Consider the following 25,617-nt stretch of genomic DNA (forward strand, 5'->3'; position numbering starts at 1 on the left):
ACTCTGACAGAGCTCCAGATTTCTACTGTGGAGATGGGAGAATCTTCCAGAAGGACAACCATCTCTGCAGCACTCCACCAATCAGGCCTTTATGGTAGAGTGGTCAGACGGAAGCCACTCCTCAGTACAAGGCACATGAAAGCCCGCTTGGAGTTTGCCAAAAGGCACCTAAATGACTCTCAGACTGATAAAACCAAAATTGTCTTTGTTCTGAATGCCAAGTCTTTGACCTGAATGCCAAGCGTCACGTCTGGAGGAAACCTGGCACCATTCCTACTGTGAAGCATGATGGTGGCAGCAGCCTCCTGCTGTGGGGACGTTTTTCAGCTGCAGAGACTGGAAGGTTCACCTTCCAACAGGACAACGACCCTAAGCACACAGCCAAGACAACGCAGAAGTGGCTTTGGGACAAGTCTCTGAATGTCCGTGAGTGGCCCAGCCAGTGCCTGGACTTGAACCCGATCAAACATCTCTGGAGAGACCTGAAAATATTTGTGCAGCAATGCTCCCCATCCAACCTGACAAAGCTTGAGAGGATCTGCAGAGAAGAATGGGAGAAACTCCTCAAATACAGCTATGCCAAGCTTGTAGCGTTATACCCAAGAAGACTTGAGGCTGTAATCGCTGCCAAAGGTGCTTCAACAAAGTACTGAGTAAAGGGTCTGAATGCTTATGTAAATGTCATATTTAATTTGAGTTTTTTTGTCAACAATTCTAAAAAAACGTTTTTTGCTTCATCATTATGGGGTATTGTGTGTAGATTGATGAGGGGGTAAAACTATTTAATTAATTTTAGAATAAGGCTGTGATGTAACAAAATGTGGAAAAAGTCAAGGGGTTGAATAATTTCCGAATGCACTGTGTGAGATGTGGATAGGCAGTCAGAGTATATTTTCTCTCGCTTTAGCTAAAATAATGATCTGTTGTTTCAAGAAAATGTGCGTTCTTTTAACGTGGTTGCGTCATATTTTTTTGCTTACTTTCCTTTGAAGCTTGCACCGATGCATGCTTCAAAATATGTACAAACGGTATACTCATTCGAGAAGTGCCCTCCGTGGTCCGTTTCGCATACTTTGATTTGGACTCATTCTCCGGTCCTACCCTGCTCCAATTTGTGTGCTGGGAGCACAGTAGTATGCATGTTGAGAAGCACCCGTCTTTGCCACTGAAACTATGAAATCGAGCAGTCCCACTCTGTGTTGTTTTTGTGTTATTTTCTACTCACAGCACAGACCCAGTGTCCCGAGGCTTTGTCAGAGCTCTCTGCTAACCTCTCTCATTTATGATGCTAATTAAGCTAATGGAGAGAGTGGATAATCAGAAGATCAATAGAATTATATCAGAGAAAGACTTTGTATGTGTACAGTATGTTAAATGCTTAAGGATGTGCCCACCCAAGTCCTGAAATATGAATTAAATATTCTGCAGTTCATTAAGAATCTGTTGCCTAATTATTTGGTTACGGGTTGAACCAAGCTTCTATTGATTGTGAGTTTCTGTGTTCCTGCTCTATGATAGAGTGCACATAATCACATGGAATGTGGGCGGTGCCATGCCGCCGGATGACATCACTGCTCTGCTGGGATTGCACGTTGGGGATGGAAACACAGACATGTATATCATTGGGTGAGCTTTTCCCAGGTGGCAGTCAGCCAACCATCTCCCCATTGCCAACTATTCCAGAAGACCTCTCTTGTCCCTTATATCCATCCCCCTTCAATATACAGTCCCCTAGGTTATGAGTGGTTGGGTTTACTGTCAAACAACATTGATCCATCTATCTAGCTCCCTTTAGTTGTGTTTCTGTTTCCCCCTACATATTTATTCTTGTTGCAGTCCTTTCCCTCGCTCTCTCTCCTCACCTATCTTTATCGCTCTCCCTATGGCCTCCATATAATGACTGTGTGTGTAACTGCTGCTCTCTCAGGCTACAGGAAGTCAACTCCATGATCAACAAAAGGCTGAAAGACGTTCTCTTCACAGACCAATGGAGTGATGCCTGCATGGAGAGACTCAGCCTCTTCGGATACATACTGGTCAGTAAAGGGTTGACACAGAGACACGCACACTTATGCACAAGCACGCTAACACATACACCACATGTTTGTGGTAAACACACAAAAAAGATAATTAACTACAGAGCAAACAAATGGAGCTCACGTTATATACATTTGTGGAAACTGTTTTGAAATGTAAGTGCAGTGTGAGCCAGTTTCGGCACTCTCTGTGCTCATATCTCTCCCAATGCATGCGGGATAATATGCTAGGGCATAGTGGAGCGTGGAGGCTGACTACAATCAAGCGTGCAGTGTTGGTTTATCTGTTATCTTCCTCTGTCTGCCAGGCTCTCATACAACACACACACTCTCTCTCTCTCTCTCTCTCTCTCTCTCTCTCTCTCTCTCTCTCTCTCTCTCTCTCTCTCTCTCTCTCTCTCTCTCTCTCTCTCTCTCTCTCTCTCTCTCTCTCTCTCTCTCTCTCTCTCTCTCTCTCTCTCTCTCTCTCTCTCTCTCTCTCTCTCTCTCTCTCTCTCTCTCTCTCTCTCTCTCTCTCTCTCTCTCTCTCTCTCTCTCTCTCTCTCTCTCTCTCTCTCTCTCTCTCTCTCTCTCACACAGCTCTGTGGCTTATCTTGAGCCCCTCACCCAATGGCATGTTGCAGCACTCTTGGTTAGGGAAAATTTCTCATCCGTTTCAAATGTGCTTATTTATGCTCCATCCATTCAAATGTGCTTGTGTGTGTGTGTGTTTATTTGAGAGACAGAGAGAGAGACAAAGTAATGGAGAGGAGGGGTCCTGGCCACAGCTGGTGCAGTGTGGTTGGTTGGTGTTTGTTGACCTGTCAGTGTCTAACACATTGTTTAGGCCTGTTGGAGCTGTAGGGAGAGCGGATGAACCTGCTGCAGAGAAACAGCAGAGAGCTAGACAAGAGAACGTCTCCCAGGGTGCTGGTTTATTTCGGGACTTTAATGCTCCCTCCATGTTGATGGCTCTGTGACAGTGAGACTGATGCTGTCCCCTGGCCATCTCATACCCTGCTTGACTCCAAAATGCTCATGAGAACATTTTATGTGCATTTGTGTTCACATGCATGCATGGGTAGGCTTATTTGTTAGAATTGAATGTCTGAGTGGTTGTTAGTGTCTGTAGTCTACCTCAGAACTTGAACCATGACAGTACTACGTTAATAGTCTGTCTAGTCATGGCATGTTGCACAGACATGAGGTTTCCAAAAATGGCCTGTAGTAACCCAACACCCCCTCTTTCCTCACAGTCAGTAATATCCCACCTCCCTCTCCTCTTTCCTCTCTCCTCTGCTCTCACAGCCCACTGTCAGAGCTGGCAGTCAATTAGACCAATCAGAAGAGAGCTTGCCAAACCATCCACCCTAGAGACAAATCAGTCAATCAAGTATTTTTCTCTGTCCAGCACCGTCAACACTAGGAATCACTTACAGGGCAACATATCAAATCAAATCAAATTGTATTTGTCACATGCGCCAAATACAAAAGGTGTAGTACCGTGAAATGCTTACTTACAAGCCCTTAACCTTTTTAAGAAAAATAAGAGTTAAGAAAAATATTTACTAAATAAACTAAAGTCCAAAATATTAAGAGCAACAATAAAATAACAATAACGAGGCTATGTACAGGGGGTACCAGTATCGAGTCAATGTGCGGGGGCACAGGTTAGTCGAGGTAATTGAGGTAATATGTACATGTAGGTAGGGGGAAAGTGACTATGCATAGATAATAAACAGCGAGTAGCAGCAGCGTACAAAAAAAGGGGGGAGGGTCAATGCAAATAGTCTGGGTAGCCATTTCATTAGCTGTTCTGCAGTCTTATGGCTTGGTGGAAGAAGCTGTTAAGAAGCCTTTTGTACCTAGACTTGGCGCTCCGGTACCACTTGCCATGCGGTAGCAGAGAGAACAGTCTATGACTAGGGTGGCTGGAATCTTTGGCAATTTTTACGGCCTTCGCTGACAGCGCCTGGTATAGAGGTCCTGGATGGCTGGAAGCTTGGCCCCAGTGATGTACTGGGCTGTACACACTACCCTCTCTAGCGCCTTGTGGTCGGAGGCCGAACAGTTGCCATACCAGGCGGTGATGCAACCAATCAGGATGCTCTAGATGGTGCAGCTGTTAAACTTTTGGATAATCTGAAGACCCATGCCAAATCTTTTCAGTTTCCTGAGGGGGAATAAGCGTTGTCGTACCCTCATCACGATGGTCTTGGTGTGTTTGGACCATGATAGTTTGTTGGTGATGTGGACACCAAGAAACTTGAAGCTCTCAACCTGCTCCACTGCAGCCCCGTCGATGAGAATGGGGGTGTGCTCGGCCCTCCTTTTCCTGTAGTCCACGATCATCTCCTTTGTCTTGATCACATTGAGGGAGAGGTTGTTGTCCTGGCACCACACTTCCATATCTCTGACCTCCTCCCTATAGGCTGTCTCATTGTTGTTGGTGATCAGGCTTACCACCGCTGGGTCGTCGGAAAACTTAATGATGGTGTTGGAGTCGTGCTTGGCCACGCAGTCATGGGTGAACAGGGAGTACAGGTGGGGACTAAGCACGCACCCTTGAGGGGTCCCCGTGTTGAGGATCAGCATGCCAGAGGTGTTGTTGCCTACCCTTACCACCTGGGGGCGGCCCTTCAGGAAGTCCAGGATCCAGTTGCAGAGGGAGGTGTTTAGTCCCAGGGTTCTTAGCTTAGTGATGAGCTTTGAGGGGACTATGGTGTTTGAGGGCACTATGGTGTTTTTGTCCTCTATTGTAGCTTGGTCCCATATCTATTTGTGTTCTTGCCAACTCCATTGCTATCATTTTGTTTGGCATGACAATTCCATAATGAGTTGGCAAGAGAACAGAAACAGACTATTACCTAGGCTACCTCTATTGATATTTTGTTGGACGTATCAAACATTTTGTTTTTCCGAGACAAATCACAGGCAAAAATGTAATATAGAAGGAAATAAAGACAAAGCTTATAAAAGATGAAGAGTACATGAAAATTCCTATGGTCGTCAGAGCTACGCCCCAGCGGTAAACTGGATTTGCACTTGACTTCCACTGCAAAACTCCAGGACTGCCCTGTTGATACTGGCTAATAGCTCATCTCAGGTCTAAGTTTGGCACACACTCATACACTCAAACACACACTCACACAAACACATGCCTAGGGGTCCGTAATGTATTTTCTATTATCAACCCAAAATGTGGTTTGGCAGCCCAGGCAGCGCTCCCAAATGTGTTTACTGAGGAAGGGGAAGGATGAAGCGTTACTGTAATCTCTGTTCTGGAGTGAAAAATGCCATTTTGTACCTTTGGCTTGTTTCCATTAGGAAACTTGTACTTCATTTCCCCCTTCTATACCTTTATTAAAAATCAAATCAAGGTTTATTGGTCGCAAACACCGATTTGCAGATGTTAACGCAGGTACAGTGAAATACTTGTGTTTCTAGATCCAACAGTTCAGTAGTAGCTAGCAATATAAAACAATAAATATATAATCCAAAAAGTAAAAAGAAAGATATTAAGAAATGTCAGAATGAATCCAATTAACAGCCCAAATAGGACTGTAACAGTAATCCAAACGCAATCTACACATATCTACACTGGATTAATGTACACAAGATATATTGGGAATGATATGTACAGCAGTAGACATACCGTATTAGTGAGCTATGTCAAGAATTCAGTATATAAATAAATAAGTAGTGTATTTAAACAGTGTGCAATGTGCAGTAGTATAAATATTAGAATGAGCTATGTTGACAATAAATAAACACTACACAAAACCCCATAGCAAAATGGATAAGAATTGCAGGAAATTATAAATAATATATGAAAGGTGTGTATAGCAATAGTTCCAGTGCATTAGGAAAGTATTCACACCCCTTGACTTTTTCTGCATTTTGTTACGTTACAGCCTTACTCTAAAATGGATTAAATATTTTTTTTCTTCTCATCAGTCTACACACAATACCCCATAATGACGAAGTGAAAATAGGTGCTTAGAAATTTCTGCAAACAAATGAAAATGGGAAAAAAAACGGAAATACCTTATTTACATAAGTATTCAGACCCTTTGCTATGAGACTCGAAAATGAGCTCAGGTGCATCCGGTTTCCATTGATCATCCTAGATGTTTCTACAACTTGATTGGAGTCCAGCTGTGGTATATTCAATTGATTGGACATGATTTGGAAAGGCACACACCTGTCTATATAAGGTCCCACAGTTGACAGTGCATGTCAGAGCAAAAACCAAGCCATGAGGTCGAAGGAATTGTCCGTAGCTCCGAGACCGGATTGTGTCAAGGCACAGATCCGGGGAAGGGTACCAAAAAATGTCTGCAGCATTGAAGGTCCCCAAGATAACAGTGGCCTTCATCATTCTTAAATGGAAGAAGTTTGGAACCACCAATACTCTTCCTAGAGCTGGCCACCCAGCATAACTGAGCAATCGGGGGAGAAGGGTCTTGGTCAGGGAGGTGACCAAGAACCTGATGGGAGTTCCTCTGGGTAGATGGGAGAACCTTCCAGAAGGACAACCATCTCTGCAGCACTCCACCAATCAGGTCTTTATGGTAGAGTGGCCAAACGGAAGCCACTCCTCAGTAAAAGGCACATGACAGCTGATAAAATAATTTAGACGTTTAAAGATAATGATGAAATAATTCTACCCTGAAACGTAACCATTAGGGAGTATAGTTTATGTAGCATGTATAAGGAATAATTAAAGTATTAAACATAAGTCCAATTAGGTTGGACTGGGAGAGAGAGAAATGTGTGTGTGCCTAAGAAAATACCGAAGAACAATTAAACTGTGTTTGAACCGACCTGGCTAGAACTCTGAGAAACTTATGAGGACAGGGAGTACTTCTCAAGGTTTCCCTAATCTCGGGGGAATGGAACTGTCGGCTGGGTAGTGATACACAGTGGTGAGAACTATGGAGAAGGATAAAACTCACCTACTGTTTGTGTGTATGTATGTGCGTATGATATCTACTGTTTGTGTGGAAGTATGTGCGTAATTAAGGAGTATGGTATAAAATGGATGTCTTTGTATTCTTGACTTTAGAACGTTCTCTGAATAAACTGTACTAGCCTTGTGCATAAGCTGAGTCTTTGCCTAATTATTATTATACCCATGGTCTTACAACCCTCGGGGATTGGTCAAAGCTATTGATTGATAGTTATTATCATTGGGATTGAAAATTCTCATGACACAGCCCGCTTGGAATTTGCCAAAAGGCACCTAAAGACTCTCAGACCATGAGAAACAAGATTCTCTAAGACTTGGCATTCAAGTCTTTGGCCTGAATGCCAAGCTTCATGTCTGGAGGGAACCTGGCACCATCCTTACGGTGAAGTATGGTGGTGGCAGCATCATGCTGTGGAGATGTTTTTTCAGCGGCAGGGACTGGGAGACTAGTCAGGATCAAGGGAAAGATGAATGGAGCAAAGTATAGAGCGATCCTTGATGAAAACCTGCTCCAGTCAGGACATCAGACAGCCCCCACACCACTAGAGGGATATCTTCAACCACCAACTTACCATCCTGAGACAAGGCCGAGAATAGCCCACAAAGATCTCCGCCACAGCACAACCCAAGGGGGGGGCGCCAACCCAGACAGGAAGATCACGTCAGTTACTCAACCCACTCAAGTGACGCACCCTCCTGTAATAGGGTTAGAGGCAGAGAATCCCAGTGGAGAGAGGGGAACCGGCCAGGCAGAGACAGCAAGGGCGGTTCGTTGCTCCATAGCCTTTCCATTCACCTTCACACTCCTGGGCCAGACTACACTCAATCATATGACCCACTGAAGAGATGAGTCTTCAGTAAAGACTTAAAGGTTGAGACAGAGTCTGCGTCTCTCACATGGGTAGGCAGACCATTCCATAAAAATGGAGCTCTATAGGAGAAAGCCCTGCCTCCAGCTGTTTGCTTAGAAATTCTAGGGACAATTAGGAGACCTGCGTCTTGTGACCGTAGCGTACGTGTAGGTATGTACGGCAGGACCAAATCGGAAAGATAGGTAGGAGCAAGCCCATGTAATGCTTTGTAGGTTAGCAGTAAAACCTTGAAATCAGCCCTTGCCTTAACAGGAAGCCAGTGTAGGGAGGCTAGAACTGGAGTAATATGATCACATTTTTTACTTCTAGTCAGGATTCTAGCTGCCGTATTTAGCACTAACTGAAGTTTACTTTGTGCTTTATCCGGGTAGCCGGAAAGTAGAGCATTGCAGTAGTCTAACCTAGAAGTAACAAAAGCATGGATTCATTTTTCTGCATCATTTTTGGACAGAAAGTTTCTGATTTTTGCAATGTTACGTAGATGGAAAAAAGCTGTCCTTGAAACAGTCATGATATGTTCGTCAAAAGAGAGATCAGGGTCCAGAGTAACGCCGAGGTCCTTCACAGTTTTATTTGAGACGACTGTACAACCATCAAGATTAATTGTCAGATTCAACAGAATATCTCTTTGTTTCTTGGGACCTAGAACAAGCATCTCTGTTTTGTCCGGGTTTAAAAGTAGAAAGTTTGCAGCCATCCACTTCCTTATGTCTGAAACACAGGCTTCTAGCGAGGGCAATTTTGAAATGTACAGCTGTGTGTCATCCGCATAGCAGTGAAAGTTAACATTATGTTTTCGAATGACATCCCCAAGAGGTAAAATATATAGTGAAAACAATAGTGGTCCTAAAACGGAACCTTGAGGAACACCGAAATTTACAGTTGATTTGTCAGAGGACAAACCATTCACAGATATAAACTGATGTCTTTCCGACAGATAAGATCTAAACCAGGCCAGAACTTGTCCGTGTAGACCAATTTGGGTTTCCAATCTCTCCAAAAGAATGTGGTGATCGATGGTATCAAAAGCAGCACTAAGGTCTAGGAGCACATGTGTTGGGCTGACCCCAACCCCCTCTGGAGAGCCTGCAGTTGTGGATGGTGCAATTGCCATGTTAGGTGGTGATACAGCCCAACAGGATGTTCTCAATGCTGCATCTGTAGAAGTTTGTGAGGTTCTTAGGGACCAAGACAAATTTCTTCAGCCTCCTGAGGTTGAAGAGGGGCTGTTGCGCCTTCTTCACCACACTGTCTGTGTGAACGGACCATTGAGTGATGTGCACGCCGAGGAACTTTAAGCTTTTGACCCTCTCCACTGCGACCCCTTCGATGTGGATGGGGGTGTGCTCTCTCTGCTGTCTCCTGTAGTCCACGATCAGCTCCTTTGTTTTATTGATGTTGAGGGAGAGATTTTTTCCCACCAAGGCACTCAGCTCCTCCTTGTAGACTGTATCGTCGATGTTGGTAATCAGGCCCACCACTGTTGTGTCGTCAGCTGACTTGATGATTGAGTTGGAGACACACATAGCCACGTAGTCATGGGTGAACAGGGAGTACAGGAGGCGGCTGAGCACGCACCCCTGTGGGGCCCCCTTGTTGAGGATCAGTGTGGCGGAGGTGTTGTTGCCTACCTTCACCACTTGGGGTCGGGCCCATCAGGAAGTCCAGGACCCAGCTGCACAAGGAGGGGTTCAGACCCAGGGCCCTGAGCTTTTTAGTGATGAGCTTGGAGGGCACTATGTTGTTGAAGGCTGAGCTGTAGTTGATGAAAGGCATTTTTACATAGGTATTCCTCTTGTCCAGGTGGGATAGGAAGGTGTGCACTGAGATGGAGATTGCATCGTCCATGGATCTGTTAATAGATAGTGAATAAATCACTTTATTACCTAGAGTCTAGACCAATGAAATACAAGTGCAGGCTGGGAGGCTCAATGTGATCATTGTGAGTACATACCTACTGTGTACTGCTGTAACATGTATTCCACAGTGCAGTATTGTAAAATCAGGCACCATGTTTTTCCCTCACATGGGTTTACTGTTTAGACAGAGACGTTAGACTGCTGGCTATGGCCTCCTTTATGTTCACTGCTTCATGCAAAACAGAGGAAGAGTTGGGCCACTGGATCCTGCAGGACACAATAAAAAATGTGAGGAGAGAGAGAGGAGGAAAGAGAGACATCACTGGTACACAGAGACGGAAAGGCATACAGTTAGCAGGCTTCAGACAGACAGCATAGAGAGGTTGCGTATATAAACTCAGTGGCCAATTTATTAGGTACACCTATCTAGTTCCCGGGTCGGACCCTTTGGCTCTAGAACAGCCTGAATTTTTCGGGCATGGATTCTACAAGGTGTGGCGTTCAAACGTTGCTCAATTGGTATCAAGGGACCTAACATGTACTAGGAAAACATTCCCCACGCCATTACACCACCGCCACCAGCCTGTACCGTTGACACCAGGCAGGATGGAGTCATGGACTGATGCTGCGTACGTCAAATTCTGACTCTGACATCAGCAACAGGAACCGTGATTCGTCGGACAAGGCAATGTTTTTCCACTCCTCAATTTTCCAGTGTTGGTGATCACGTGCCCACTGGAGCCGCTTCTTCTTGTTTTTAGCTGATAGGAGTGAAACGCAGCTGCAATAGCCCATCCATGACAAGGAACGACGAGTTCCTTGTCATGCGACGTTGAGCATGCGACCATGCTCAACATCGCTTAGGTCACTCGTTTTGCCCATTTTAACGTTCAATCGAACAGTAACTGCCTGGATGCCTGTCTGCCTACTTTATATAGCAAGCCACGGCCACGTGTCTATAGGAGCGAACCATTTTCGTGAACGTGGTGGTGTACTTAATAAACTGGCAACTGAGTGTAGATTACAGTAATAATTATCCATTGAATGGTAGCAGAACACAAATTACCACCACCATCACTAATATTTTCTCTCTCTCTCTCTGTCTCTCGGTCTCTCTGTCTCTCTCCCTCTCTGCCCCTCCTCTCTCCCTCTCTGTTGGTCCCTCTCTCAGGTGACGTCCCAGCGGATGCAAGGGGTGTTGCTGCTGGTGTTTGCTAAGTACTACCACCTCCCCTTCCTCCGAGGGGTGCAGACAGAGACCACCCGCACTGGCCTGGGGGGCTACTGGGTGAGACAACTGCCTGTTGAGACCTCATCCAACTGACCAACTGACCAACTGGCGGAGAACCACAACCAACTGACAGAACGAACCCATCCTACTGACCAAGTGACAGAGAAGCACACCTAAATGACTGAACTGACCCAACTGATAGAGAACAACAGTCAAACAGCCACACCAATGAAGACTCAACACTCTAGGCTAGATAGAGTAAAATGGCATGCCAGCATTACTGAAGTTCACATTCAGAACTGGCCCACCCTTAAAACCTCCACACAGCCAGTTAGTCTAAGGACAGCCAGACAGTGCTAATGATGAAAAATGACCTGCCTCCAGGTTTGCTTCTGTTGGCCTCTTTGTTTCCCTTACTGTTCATCAATTAGTAGGAAGGGTTTAGCAGGAAGGGTTTTGGGGGGCAGGCTGTACCCAAAGCTTGTATCTGTGCTCCCTCCATACCTCTGATGTCCACAAGGTGGTGCTTTAGTGTTTCGAAAGACAATGTTTTTATGGTTCAAAGCATTAAACACTCCCCAGATAATATATTTAGATATGTAAACATTAGAAAACACGTTTTATTATATCTACTCTTTAAGAAGTTAAAATAATCAGTGTACCCTTTAAGGCTAATGAAATCCCATGCAGTTGATCAAAGTGTGCAGGCAGGGGGATCTGTCTGCCTGTCTTACTGAGAGATACATAGAGTTCCATGTAGTAATGCACAGTGAAGTCTCTATTGTCTTCCCTGTATGAACTCAGATAAGCATCAGCACATTCTGCAGGTCTCCCTCTGCTGTGTCATCTCTTGTATTTTAGTAGGTCAGAGCTGTAGAGGGAGAGCAGCAGGAGGAACCACACGGCTCCATCCTGCCTCCATTCACACAGATCGCTGCACGTGAAATATTGATCATGTCATTCACTAGTCATAAATGTATCCGCAAACTTCCTGCCCTCAGATGTGTTTACGCACCAGGGGTCGTATTTCATAGGCTAGGCTACTATTCATACTATTTATTCTCTCAGTTTGCAAATTGAATGTTTTATCCCATCATACTAATCCTGCCATTCTTCTGCGCCTGTCCCCAATCTTCAACCTTATTCTGTTTCTCTCTTTTTTCTCTCACTCTACCCCTTCCTTTATTCTTTCTCCCCTTCTCCTTTCTCCATTCTTGTTCTAGGGTAATAAAGGGGGTGTGAGTGCGCGCATGTCTGTGTTTGGTCACACCATCTGTTTTCTGAACTGCCACCTGCCGGCCCACATGGAGAACTCTGAGCAGCGCATGGAGGACTTTGAGAGCATCCTGCAGCAGCAGCAGTTTGAAGGCCAGGCTGCCACAGGGGTGCTCGACCACGAGTTAGTCACTCTACACATGAACGCGCACACCCACCCACTTAAGTTTCCATCCAGGCACTTGCACAAATAAACAAACACATAAGAAAGCATGCTCAGAGCGGTCCACCTCCCTTTTATCCAGCAACTAGTTACTGTTACACTAAAAGAAGTACCTAATTTTGCCATCGATATACCTAAACAATATATTTTGTGTGATCTAGAGGACATACCTTATCATTAAAAAGGCGTCTTTGCAGTTCCGCTCTGTCCTAAATCCACTCCATACTATTCTCCTCCTCCACAGTGTGGTGTTCTGGTTTGGAGATCTGAATTTCCGCATTGATGAACTGGAGATTCCGGCAGTGAAAACAGCCATTGATAACAACAAACTCACCATGCTGTGGGAGAAAGACCAGGTGAGATGCCTGTTTCAAGATAAAGGCCCATTACACGGTCTTTAACGGAGCTTGTAATGCATAGACGATGCCACTAGAGGGCCTACAGAGACCAAAATAACAGAGACACTTCATTTAACATTATTAATTGTTATCCCCCATTCTACAGCTGAACATGGCCAAAGACAGCGAGACGGTGCTGGTGGGCTTTCTGGAGGGACCTCTCAAATTCCCTCCCACTTACAAGTTTGACGTGGGGACAGATACATATGATACAAGGTTTGTGGTGACATGGGGGGTCCACCTTGCAGCTCTTTGAATTAAAAATTTAATGAGATGAGTGTTCTGATCGTCACAGTTCTTACACTCCCTGCTCTCTCTATCTTTCTCTCTCTCTCAGTGGGAAGAAGCGTAAGCCTGCGTGGACAGACAGGATCCTGTGGCGTCTGAGGGCCACAGCTCCCTTTGGGCAGGCCCCTAATGCTGGGAAGAGAGGCTCTGTGTCAGGACTGAGCAGCGGGACCAAGGTCACCCAGCACTTCTACCGCAGCCACATGGAGTACATGGTCAGCGACCACAAGCCTGTCTCTTCCATCTTCACCCTCCAGGTGAGACACAGCCTCTCTCCCTCTCTTTCCCCCACACGTCCTACTTGTCACCTGAGCTGTGACATGCACATAACTGTGCCCGAAACCTGTAATAAACTGGGATAACCATGGTAGTAACAGATACAGATACAGACAGTATGTTGATGCTGTGTTATCGCAGAGAGATGTTGATGTTGTGTTCTAATGATTGTATACCATGATGATATTGATGTCCAGAATGCTGTGTGTAGTTCCCCTATAAGGTGGACATGCCACTGGTGACAATCATGGTGGAGGATGAGTGGAACAGCATTGCAGACGCCACGTGCACATTCAAAGCTGCACCTAATTTCGCACGCAGCTCCTGGGACTGGATTGGGCTGTACAAGGTACTCACTCTTCCTCTTAACCTTCTAGTGCTGATTTCAATGTTTAACGAAGTTTGAAGTATCCCAGATAATGTTTATTGATAAAGTAATAATTAGCTAAGACATTAAGTTTTTTAAATCAAGAATTGGTGTTGCCTTTGCCTCCCCAGGTGGGATTCAAACACCATAAGGACTATGTAGGCTATGTGTGGGCCAAGCAGGAGGAGGCAGATTACCATAGAGTAGAACACGAGGTAAGGGCGACTTTTAATATATAATATGTGTATAATATATATACAGTTGAAGTCTGAAGTTTACATACACTTAGGTTGGAGTCATTAATAACTTGTTTTTAAACCACTCCACAAATGTATTGTTAACAAACTATAGTTTTGGCAAGTCAGTTAGGACATCTACTTTGTGCATGACACAAGTAATTTTCCCAACAGTTTTTTACAGACAGATGATTTCACTGTATCACAATTCCAGTGGGTCAGAAGTTTACATACACTAAGTTGACTGTGCCTTTAAACAGCTTGGAAAATTCCAGAAAATGATGTCATGGCTTTAGAAGCTTCTGATAGGCTAATTGACATCATTTGAGTCAATTGGAGGTGTACCTGTGGATGTATATCAAGGCCTACCTTCAAACCCAGTGCCTCTTTGCTTGACATCATGGGAAAATCAAAAGAAATCAGCCAAGACCTCAGAAAAAAAATTGGAGACCTCCACAAGTCTGGTTCATCCTTGGGAGCAATTTCCAAACGCCTGAAGCCTGAAGGTACCACCTTCATTTGTACAAACAATAGTACGCAAGTATAAACACCATGGGACCATGCAGCCATCATACCGCTCAGGAAGGAGACGCGTTCTGTTTCCTAGAGATGGACGTACTTTGGTGTGAAAAGTGAAAATCAATTCCAGAACAACAGCAAAGGACCTTGTGAAGATGCTGGAGGAAACGGGTACAAAAGTATCTATATCCACAGTAAAACAAGTCCTATATCGACATAACCTGAAAGGCCACTCAGCAAGGAAGAAGCCACTGCTCCAAAACCACCATAAAAAAGCATGACTACGGTTTGCAACTGCACATGGGGACAAAGATTGTACTTTTTGGAGAAATGTCCTCTGGTCTGATGAAACAAAAATAGAACTGTTTGGCCATAATGACCATAGTTATGTTTGGAGGAAAAAGGGGGAGGCTTGCAACCCGAAGAACACCATTCCAACCGTGAAGCACGGGGGTGGCAGCATCATGTTGTGGGGGTGCTTTGCTGCAGGAGGGACTGGTGCACTTCACAAAATAGATGGCATCATGAGGAAGTAAAATTATGTGGATATATTGAAGCAACATCTCAAGACCTCAGTCAGGAAGTTAAAGCTTGGTCGCAAATGGGTCTTCCACATGGACAATGACCCCAAGCATACTTCCAAAGTTGTGGCAAAATGGCTTAAGGACAACAAAGTCAAGGTGATGGCCACTCCAATACAAAGCCCTGACCTCAATCCCATAGAAAATGTGTGGGCAGAACTGAAAAAGCTTGTGTGAGCAAGGAGGCTTACACACCTGACTTAGTTACACCAGCTCTGTCAGGAGGAATGGGCCAAAATTCGCCCTACTTATTGTGGGAAGCTTGTGGAAGGCTACCCAAAACGTTTGACCCAAGTTAAACAATTTAAAGGCAATGCTACCAAATACTAATTGAGTAAACTTCTGACCCACTGGGAATGTGATGAAAGAAATAAAAGCTGAAATAAATAATTCTCTACTATTATTCTGACATTTCACATTCTTAAAATAAAGTGGTGATCCTAACTGACCTAAGACAGGGAATTTTTACAAGGATTAAATGTCAGTAATTGTGAAACTGAGTTTAAATGTATTTGGCTAAGGTGTATGTTAACTTCCGTCTTCAACTGTATAATATGAAACACATAAATGAACTGGAGAACCTTGTCATGGTATCTTTGTTTGTTTTGACTCTTCTCTCCCTGTCTTCCTGTCTTTACCTCTGCAGGTGACCTTTACCGAGGAAGAATTGCCCAAGGGCTCAGGAGACTTCATTTTGTGTTACTATAGCAACAACACGAGCACCCTCGTGGGTGTGACAGAGCCTTTTCAGGTACCTACAATGATGTTCTGGTTTTAGGGTAAATATATCAAATGTTGAGGTATAATGGTAGCACTGGACTATGATGGGATTGGTAATTTAACTCTCCTTTGGTTCTTCCACACCCCCCCCCTCGTCCTCCTCTTCTTAATTTTGATCTACACCCTTTTCCTATGCTACTCCCCTATGCTCTTATTTTCTTGATCGTCTCTTCTTTCTCTCTCTTCCTCCTCCACCTCCCTCTTCTCTCCTCTGCAGATCCAGCTGCCCACCTCCAGCCCCGCCGGTAGCCCCTCTGACGACAGTTCTGACTTCACCTCTGAGGACGACAGCACAGTGGTCGGTATGAAGACCAAATCCCGCAGTCCCAGCCCCCGGAAAAAGAAGCACAGAACACGACACAGCCAAAGCCGCAGTCCCAGCCACAGCCGCAGTGGCAGCCCTGCTCTGCCCGAAATGAAGGGCCTCAAGCTGCAGCCTGGCTTGGCCCACAACACCACTGATGGCTCTGCCTCTGGCAATGCCCCAGAGGGTACGGATCGGGAGAAGGTCTCAGCTGAGGCTGGAAATACAGGGTTGTGATGGAGCCCCTGTTATCCTGCTCTCACATTACCAACTATGTGTGGTTTCTTTATACATGATGCACTGTAGTGTATTGTATGTTTCCTTTATTGAAAATGTACATTTGCGGATGCCATTTGTTTCAGAACTGGGGTTAGGCTTCTGGTGCAGGAAGACTACTTTATCTTGTGTGATTTTTCTTAAGCGGTTTTCAAGTGTATATCTCCCTGTAGGTTCTCTCATTCCTCACTCTGTCACTCTTCCCTCTCAGGCATAGAACATACAGGGAGCTTTTGGCTGATTTCAATTGGTTCTTACTTGGCAAATCATTACCAAATCCCAGGCAGAGGGAAATTGCTACCAAATGCATTTCGGGTCCATATCGGCGGCAGTTTCACAGATATTTTGAAGCAGCATAATATTTCCCCCTCTATATCAGCCCTGGTGGCTTAGTCAGCAGATCAGCATGTGTGTGAGCATGAGGAAATGCTGTCTCCCGATGAGGTAAACGATTAGTTTGACTCCCAAAGGGAACATTCCTCGCAAATAGGAATAATCCCTATTTGCTTTAGCAGGTCCTGTCCTACATTTCAATACAGCATTGTGTCTACTGCTACATACATTCTCTAAGGGACCAGGTTACCATGGACAAAACCATTTGGTTCCACAGTATGTGCAACCCCTTGTGAGTTGTGAGCGCACCTCTGAGCGGCAGGTCTTTGTAAAACTATCCTGAGGCCTGACTGCCATGATGAAAAAACAAGGTAAAAAATGGCAATGTTCATCTTCAGGTTACTGATGTTCCCAGCTGTCCTCTTTCCTTCCCTCCCCATCTCTATCTGTCTCTCTTATGTCCCCTCTCTCCCTTTTTCCCTTTGGGTGATGGTGATTAGCAGACACTGTTCTGTCACTAGTAGTGATGTGTTGAATTGTTAGCGTGTGACCTCCAATGAGCCATCCTAAACACTTTGTACCTATGGGCTGTTGGCTTAGGACAGTGTGTGCTGTTGTACTGTAACCTCATTGTGTGTGTGTTCATGTAAGTATGCCACTATGAGTGTGTTTTATGAAAGTTTGGGTTTGCAGAAGTGCGTGTGTATTTGTGTGATTGATAGTGATGTGTGTATGTGCTTGCATGGTTTTCTGGACTGTACATTCCGGTACTGTGATTTTGTGCTGTTAAAAGTGCTGTTTTAGATTCCTCTTTGTAAGATACTTAGCTGTTGAGAAGTGTTAGGAAAAACATGTGATGATGACCGTGTAAACACAACATTATATGGTAGATATAGCTACATAAGGAAAATGAAAGAATGAATCAGTTTGCTAGCAGAACAACAATAAATACTTGTATTTATTTTATTCAATTTTTTCATCTTATTTAAAATATAGAAAATACAATGTAGATAGTTTGAAGCTTATCCAAGGTAAAGGATCAGTGCTGCATACAGTATGTGCAAGTGAACTTGACTTTTGTTGTTGTTGTTATGTATTGATTATGTGTATCAATCAATATAACTGAATTGATCCAAAATACGGTTATAGAAAAGGTGATAAGGAAAGACTAGATCTGAAAGTCAAGTTGAATTGTCCTTTGTTGTTTTAGTCTTTGGCAACGTCTCGCTCCCATACTGTACGTGCAATGAAAAATATGTGAGTAGTAACTAAGAAATGTTATTGAAAGCTTATATTATGTTTAAAAAAAATGAGAGTAGGTTATGTATGTAAAGGACAAATATCAAATAGAGAACAGATGACAATCAGTGCCCAAAAAGATTATTATACTTAAACATTATGCATTTATTTTCTTATTTTGTGTCAAAAGAGAGCCTGAATTCTGCTGGCCAGTGTGGGTGAAAAAGGGTTTCAAGTTCTATTCAATTTAATAGGCTATATTGTGTATACATATTTGTTTTATATTTATTTTACTTTTATATTTATTCATGCACAACAGTTTTATGTGGAGGCAAAAATAATCAACCTATTTTCACTTGGTTTATCTGTGATTTCAGATCAAAAGTAGGTTATGTGCATTGTATTGGCTCTGCAAGCTTGTATGTCATTGGGATCTGAGGAGACTGTCTTAAAACATCTGGGCAACATCTGGGCAACATTGTCAGAGGCATGAATTGGTTAGTTGTTGAATGTTGATGTTGGAGGGTGGTGTGTGGACTCGTCCGCTGGGGTCAGGGCACAGAGGGGGAACTCCTCTGCTTTCCAGCTCAACACCTCTGTCACACACACACACTGTTCAGAGATAAAATAAAACTCCTCGTCAAGCTGTACAGCTGGTCTGCTCTCTGATTCTTTCTTGTTTTCAGTCAGCCAGATCAAATGACACTGACACTCTGATAAGGAATTAATTATATTCCACTACTTTGATGTTGTTTCAGTGTATTGTATGTGCTCTCTTATAAAACATAAAATGCTCTGACACCTCATTGTATTGGGGGTGTTTGCTTGCAGGGGAGAAGACCCCTAGAAATCTTACAAAGGAAGAATACGCTATGAGGCACGTTCAGTGTTGGTTGCTATTGAAAAATAACCAGGTCAGATCTACGATAGTCATTGTAAAAAGCATTAACATTATTTAAAAAATTCTACCAACATAGTATCCTAAACCTAAAGACCCACAACTCTGCTAGTATTGTAGTCTGCATAAAGTATGTGTACAGTCGGGTCATTAATTATTGGCACCCTTAATACAGATGAGCATAAAATACTATTGCCACCCCTTTTTATTGCCACCCCTTTTTTCAATACTCTAGCACCCTCCCTCCTCTTGCAAGGATAATGACACTGAGCCTTTTTCTAGAATGTTTTATGAGATTGGAGAACACATTGGTAGGGGTCTTAGACCATTCCTCCATATATAATCTTCCAGGTCCTTGATATCCTTACTCTGCTCTTATGGATGGCCCTCTTCAATGGGTTTCAAATAAAATCCAAATAAAATCACATTTTATTTCTCACATGCCCCGAATACAACAGGTGTAGATTTTACTGTGGAATGCTTACTTATGAACCCTTTCACAACAATGCAAAGTTAAAAAGTAAGAAAAATTGGCCAAAAGGAATGGTAACACAATACAATAACGAGATTATATACAAGGAGTACCAGTACAGAGTCAATGTGCAGAGGTACGAGGTTGTTAAGGTAATTGATGTAATATGTACATGTAGGTAAGGGTAAAAGTGACTAGGGAATCAGGATAGATAATAAACAATAGCAGCAGCGTATGTGAAGAGTCTGAAAGTGTGTGTTTGTGTGTGTGTGTGTCTGTGTGTGTGGCATAAAATGCATGTGTGTGTGTTTTATGTGTATGAGCGTATGTAGTCATATGTAGGCTATGTGTGTGTTGGAGTGTCAGTGTAGTATGTGTGAGTTTGTGGGGAGAGTCCAATGAGTCTGCATAGAGCCGGTGCAAGAGAGTCAGTGCAAATATTAAGGGGGTCACTGCAAATAGTCAGGGTAGTCATTTGATTAACTGTTTAGCAGTCTTACGGCTTAGGGGGTAGAAGTAGTTCAGGAGCCTTTTGGTCCCAGACTTGGCGCTCCAGTACCACTTGCCATAAGGTAGCAGAGAGAACGGTCTATGACTTGGATGGCTGAAGTCTTTGACAATTTCTAGGGCCTTCCTCTGACACCGCCTGGTAAAGAGGTCCTGGATGGCAGGGAGCTTTGCCCCAGTGATGTACTGGGCCGTATGCACTACCCTCTGTAGTGCCTTGCGGTCAGAGGCCGAGCAGTTGCCATATCAAACGGTGATGCAGCCAGTCAAGATGCTCTCAATGGTGCAGCTGTAGAACATTTGGATGATCTGAGGGCCCATGCCAAATCTTTTTAGCCTCCTAAGGGGGAAGAAGCGTAGTCATTCCCTCTTCACGACTCTGTTGGTGTGTTTGGACTTTTGATAGTTTGGACTTTGTCCACATGACTTTTGATGTGGCCACATCCTTAGTGATGTGGACACCGCGAGGAACTTGAAGATCTCAACCCACTCCACTACAGCCCTGTCGATGTGAATGGGAGCATGCTCGGCCCTCCGTTTCCTGTAGTCCACGATCAGCTCCTTTATCTTGCTGACGCTGAGGGAGAGGTTGTTGACCTGGCACCACACTGCCAGGTCTCTGACCTCCTACCTATAGGCTGTCTCATAATTGTCCTATCATCGTCGTGTCATCAGCAAACGTAATGGTGGTGTTGGAGTCGTGCGAGGCCATGCAGTCATGGGTGAACAGGAGGGGACTAAGCACACACCCCTGAGGGGCCCCTGTGTTGATGGTCAGTGTGGCGGATGTGTTGTTGCCTATACTCACCAACTGTGGGTGGCCCGCCAGGAAGTCCAGCATCCAGTTGCAGAGGGAGGTGTTCAGTCCCAGGGTCTTTAGCTTTGTGATGATCTTGGAGTGCACTATGGTGTTGAACGCTGAGCTGTAGTCAATGAACAGCATTCTCACGTAGGTGTTCCTTTTGTCCAGGTGGGAAAAGGCAGCGTGGAGGGCAATAGATATTGTCATCATCTGTGGATCTGTTGGAGCGGTATCCAAATTGGAGTGGGTCTGGGATAATGGTGTTGATGTGAACCATGACCAACCTTTCAAAGCATTTCATGGCTACAGATGTTAGTGCTACGTGGCGATAGTCATGGTAAGAGATGATGTCATGTTTGTGTAAAGATCATAGCTTGTGGTTGGACTTTGAATGTGCCATTGAATGTGTTTTTGAGAAACCCCCACAAGTAATGCTGTTGCTGGAATACATACAGATGCCATATCTACATTTGAAAATAATCTTGCAGCAACAGGAAATGTGAATTGTTATGGGGATTATTTAATGGACATTTTTTGTAGAGGTTGATACATTTTTCATTAGGGCAAATCAAGTCAGAAATTTGAACGTGGAAATTACAAATGTTAGAAGTCTTTTTAAACCTTGAATACACTACTAGTTTGCATTTCTTGTGCAGGAACAATTCTGCAACAACAGGATGATCAAATGAAGATACGGCATCTGTAAGAGGCAAGTCCGGGCCACAAGTCAATAAGCACTCTGATAGCGCTGGTGATGAAACAGACGACATTGCACTTTGTATGGGTTTTAAGTAAATGGTTAATGCAACAGTCATAGTTAAACGACCTAAGGGCAGATATACTCACTGCAAAAACGTGCATTATTATCACTTCACTTACACAAGCTCATGAAACTTCCTTTAAACGTTTGTGTAATAACCTGATATGGTTGGAATCTTGGCCCTCCCACCCCTAAGGGAGGGCAGCTCCCGCTCAGCCCAGTCAAAGCTCTTCTCTGTCCTAGTACCCCAATAGTGGAACCAGCTTCCCCTTGAAGCTATGACAGCAGAGTTCCTGCCCATCTTCCAAAAAACAACTGAAACGCTACCTCTTCAAAGACTATCTTGAATTTCAATCATGCGGTAAAGCTATACTTCCGCGATGTGGATTGAATAGAGCCCTAAATGGGACACTGGTTGAGTAACCGTTGTTGGCTTGATTGATAAGAATGACTTCAGTTACTTTGTTATTTTTCTCAGACCTGTGTGTAGGCGGATTGCCAGGATCATTCCACCTCAAAAGGAACAAGAAAGAGGATTTCGACACCCACCATCTCAGATTGTTCTGAAATTGTTTCTGTAGTTAGTAAGAGATACAATTAACATTCCTGAAACATTATTTTGTTGAAATATAATTTGATTTCAGAGAAATTCAACTAATTGATTGTAACAAAATTGGCCACGTTAATTTATAGGATTCAGGTAATATTCAATAAATATAGTATCCAAAGTTCTTCCAACCAATGAATAAGACATGAGGAAACCAAACACATGGCTAAAAGCCACCCACGGACACCCCCCACCCTATGCCAATCCCACCCCAACAACCAGTATACAGGAGCAGTTCTCTATGTTTGACAATTAGTATGAAGCTGTGGCTTGGAGTATTGCTTCTCCGTGCTATGAAATGTGTTCCTTGTGAATCTGGTGATTGTTTTCTTCCCCGTTCAGAGAAATGTGTAATTGAAGTCACTGCCATTATTTGGCGTGGCACGTAGCATAGTGGTTAGAGTGTGGTGGGCCAGTAACCAAAAGGTTGCTGGATCAAATCCCAGAACTGACAAGGTAAAAACCTGTTGTTCTGCCCCTGAACAAGCCAGTTAACACACTGTGCTCTGGTAGGCTGTCATTGTAAATACGAATTTGTTCTTAACTGACTTGCCTAGTTAAACAAAAATAACAATGTTACCATCAAGTAGTGTGAAAGTACCATGTTTCCACCACTAGATGGTGCTGTTCCTGCTATACCGCCACACTATTTTATACATTTTCTGGTATCTTGTGTTTATTGAATAGATCACAGCATTTCCTTTTGCAACTTTGCGTAGGCAGTCCTCCATGAAATAAATTCAGTTTCTCCTTTTCTTAGCAACCTAATGCTTCAATCCAACTCTCCTTGAATAGTCTAACAAGTGGCCGCTCTCTGCAAGGGCTATCCCTATTGTGAAATTCTCATATAAAGATGTTTTCTAGCCCAAAACTTTGATGGAGAAATGGGATAGCGACTAAAATGTTGTGACAACCCTAATAAAATAATACATTACATGGCAGTCTTATGTTTTTCAATAAAATAGGAAACAGTTTTATATATATTACAATTATTGACATTTACCATTAAACCCTATACCATTACAAAACACTATGTAACGTGTGTTTGGGACTTTTGCCACTGAAGACCATTAGAGACCATGACATTGAAACCACTAGAACTGCTGTAGCCAAATGGTTTGCTTGTTCACCAGGAATAGTTTAATTCACTCACTCATCCCGTTGCGTTGGCTGGTGCATAGGGAAGCAACAAAAGCACTCAATTTCTATCTGAATGGTCTAAGAGAACTAATCCAGACCTTTTCTGAAGGGAATAAACCACACACAAAGGGGACATTTCCTGGACACAGATTAAGCGTAAAAGAAGGACATAGTATGGAGAAGCAATACTCCAAACCGCAGCTTCATATTTGTCAAACATAGAGAACTGATACTGTACACTGATTGTTGTGGTTGGATTGGCATGGGGTGTTGGGTGTCCGTTGGTAGCTTTAGAATTTTGGGGGGGATTCCTCATGTCTTACTCATTGGTAGGAATTGGATTGTTGGGCATTATATTTATTGAATATGATCTGAATCCTATTGTCACAACTTCCGCCGAAGTTGGCTCCTCTCCTTGTTCGGGCGGCGTTCGATGTCACCGGCTTTCTAGCCATCTCCGCTCCATTTTTCATATGTCCATTTGTTTTGTCTTGTCCCATACACACCTGGTTTTCATTCCCTAATCAATTTACATGTATTTGGCCCTCTGTTTCCCATCATGTCTTTGTGTGGAATTGTTTGTTTTGTGTTGTGGATTATTATCGGACGCTTTACTTTTGTCATGTTCCGTGTTTTTGGCACATTAATGTTTTTATGTGCTGTATTTTGTAGAACGGAATTAAAGTGTGCCTGTTCACTACACTCTGCTCTCCTGCACCTGACTTCGCCTCCCGTACACACCGTTGACACCTATACATTTAAATGGTCACATTTGGTGCAATCAATTAGATAAAATAAAATTTAAACAAAATAATGTTATAGGATGCCAATCGAACTTGTTTCTAACAACAGAAATTATTTTGGAACAATGTAAGAGGGTGGGTGTCATGACTTGTTGAAATTATATGGAACAACTCAGCTCTCTGTTCTCCCTGATGCAACATTGGGCTGGTTTTGAGACAGTGGGGAACGTGACAGTGCCATTGTGTGTCAGTCACATACCCAGGCACAATCCCTCCCAAAAAATGCTTTGTCATTCTAACTGGGGTGGCTGATGTGGAGCAGGATGTTTGGATTAACACATGGCTTGATAATAATAGAATCGACGGTTGACTCATACTGTATGGCCCTCTGCTCTTGTCAAATGACAATGAGTGAATGAGAAAAGTATCCAACTAAAGATGATGTTGCAGATTCAGTTCAGATGCAACATGCTTTCTTTTGCAAATCAATTTTGTTGGAACAAATTCTGTAGGGTTTTCACTCGCACTGTACTTCACTCGCACTGTACTTTTTGCTCCTAAATTGGGATGAGTAACTCATTTCTGGCAAGGTAGACGTTTATCTCTGTCATGCATGGCATTGAATGAGGGAGGGGTACCACATGTAACTGTCTGCTGTTGAACATTTGAACATCTTGGCCATGTTCTGTTATAATCTCCACCCGGCACAGCCAGAAGAGGACTGGCCACCCCTCATAGCCTGGTTCCTCTCTAGGTTTCTTCCTTGATGTTGGCCTTTCTAGGGAGTTTTTCCTAGCCACCGTGCTTCTACACCTGCATTGCTTGCTGTTTGGGGTTTTAGGCTGGGTTTCTGTACAGCACTTTGCTATATCAGCTGATGTAAGAAGGGCTATATAAATACATTTGATTTGACTGCTAATGACTAATATGTATCTCAGTGTTGTGCCAAGTGGTCTCATTTTTATTTTCTGTCATCCTCTCTTTGACTTTCTTTTAGCGTCCTCACAATGACACTCAACACCCCTGCTGCACAACCTCTGGCCTGTCAATTGTCCTGTGACTAGAGTTGCAAAATTCTGGGAACTTCCAATAAATTCCCTGGATTTGCTGCTTATTCCCTCCTGATTCCGGGAATCCTCCAACTGGGATTTCGGGAAAACCAGGGAATGTATTGAATTTTGCAACCCTAGCCATGACACTTCATTATCAGTAACCACTAGGAAATATAATCCCAGTCTTAATCCCATATTTTGAGAAACAATGGAAAATGTTGCAGGCTGGATGAAGGCCTCTCTTGATGCAAGACTAGAGGCAAGCCCAGGACTATATTGGACCCTTCTATTATAGAAATAACTTTGTTGGTGTCCGTGTTGCTGTTGGTGTCATATTATGTAGGTCATACAGTGATGCCAAACACATGCCAATCAAACACTCACCCATACTTGACGTAGTTCCCCAAACCATGGTTTCCCAAACTCGGTCCTGCCCCCACCCCTAGCACTACACAGCTGATTCAAATAACCAACTCAAAACCATTATTTGAATCAGCTGTGTAGTGCTAGGGCAAAAACCCAAAACATGCACCTGGGAGGGTATTGGCCTTTGCCAGATTGGCTTTTACTTAAGTATCGAGTGGTGCAGCGGTCTTAGGCACTGCATCTCAGTGCTAGAGGCATCACTACAGACCCTGGTTTGATCCCGGGC

General features: G+C 43.7%; 1 protein-coding gene and 1 long non-coding RNA gene across 2 annotated transcripts; one reads left to right on the forward strand and one right to left on the reverse strand.

Annotated features, from left to right (window-relative positions):
- Positions 1–1,522: 1,522 nt before the first annotated feature.
- On the forward strand, positions 1,523–18,618 carry LOC120024095 (phosphatidylinositol 4,5-bisphosphate 5-phosphatase A-like). Its single transcript, XM_038968269.1, has 11 exons — positions 1,523–1,626; positions 1,928–2,036; positions 10,890–11,006; positions 12,173–12,348; positions 12,632–12,743; positions 12,892–13,001; positions 13,123–13,330; positions 13,561–13,698; positions 13,848–13,931; positions 15,699–15,803; positions 16,050–18,618. Exons 1-11 carry the CDS (start codon positions 1,553–1,555, stop codon positions 16,371–16,373), a joined length of 1,557 nt encoding a protein of 518 aa, XP_038824197.1. The 5' UTR covers positions 1,523–1,552; the 3' UTR covers positions 16,374–18,618.
- On the reverse strand, positions 9,595–20,716 carry LOC120024177. Its single transcript, XR_005472813.1, has 4 exons — positions 20,670–20,716; positions 12,558–12,725; positions 9,814–9,985; positions 9,595–9,711 (listed from the first exon to the last, which is right to left on the reverse strand). It is a non-coding gene; the product is annotated as an uncharacterized LOC120024177 (long non-coding RNA).
- Between the last annotated feature and the right edge of the window lie 4,901 nt (positions 20,717–25,617).

The sequence above is a fragment of the Salvelinus namaycush genome, chromosome 1, assembly GCF_016432855.1.
Source record: "Salvelinus namaycush isolate Seneca chromosome 1, SaNama_1.0, whole genome shotgun sequence".
NCBI classification, from domain to species: Eukaryota; Metazoa; Chordata; class Actinopteri; order Salmoniformes; family Salmonidae; genus Salvelinus; species Salvelinus namaycush.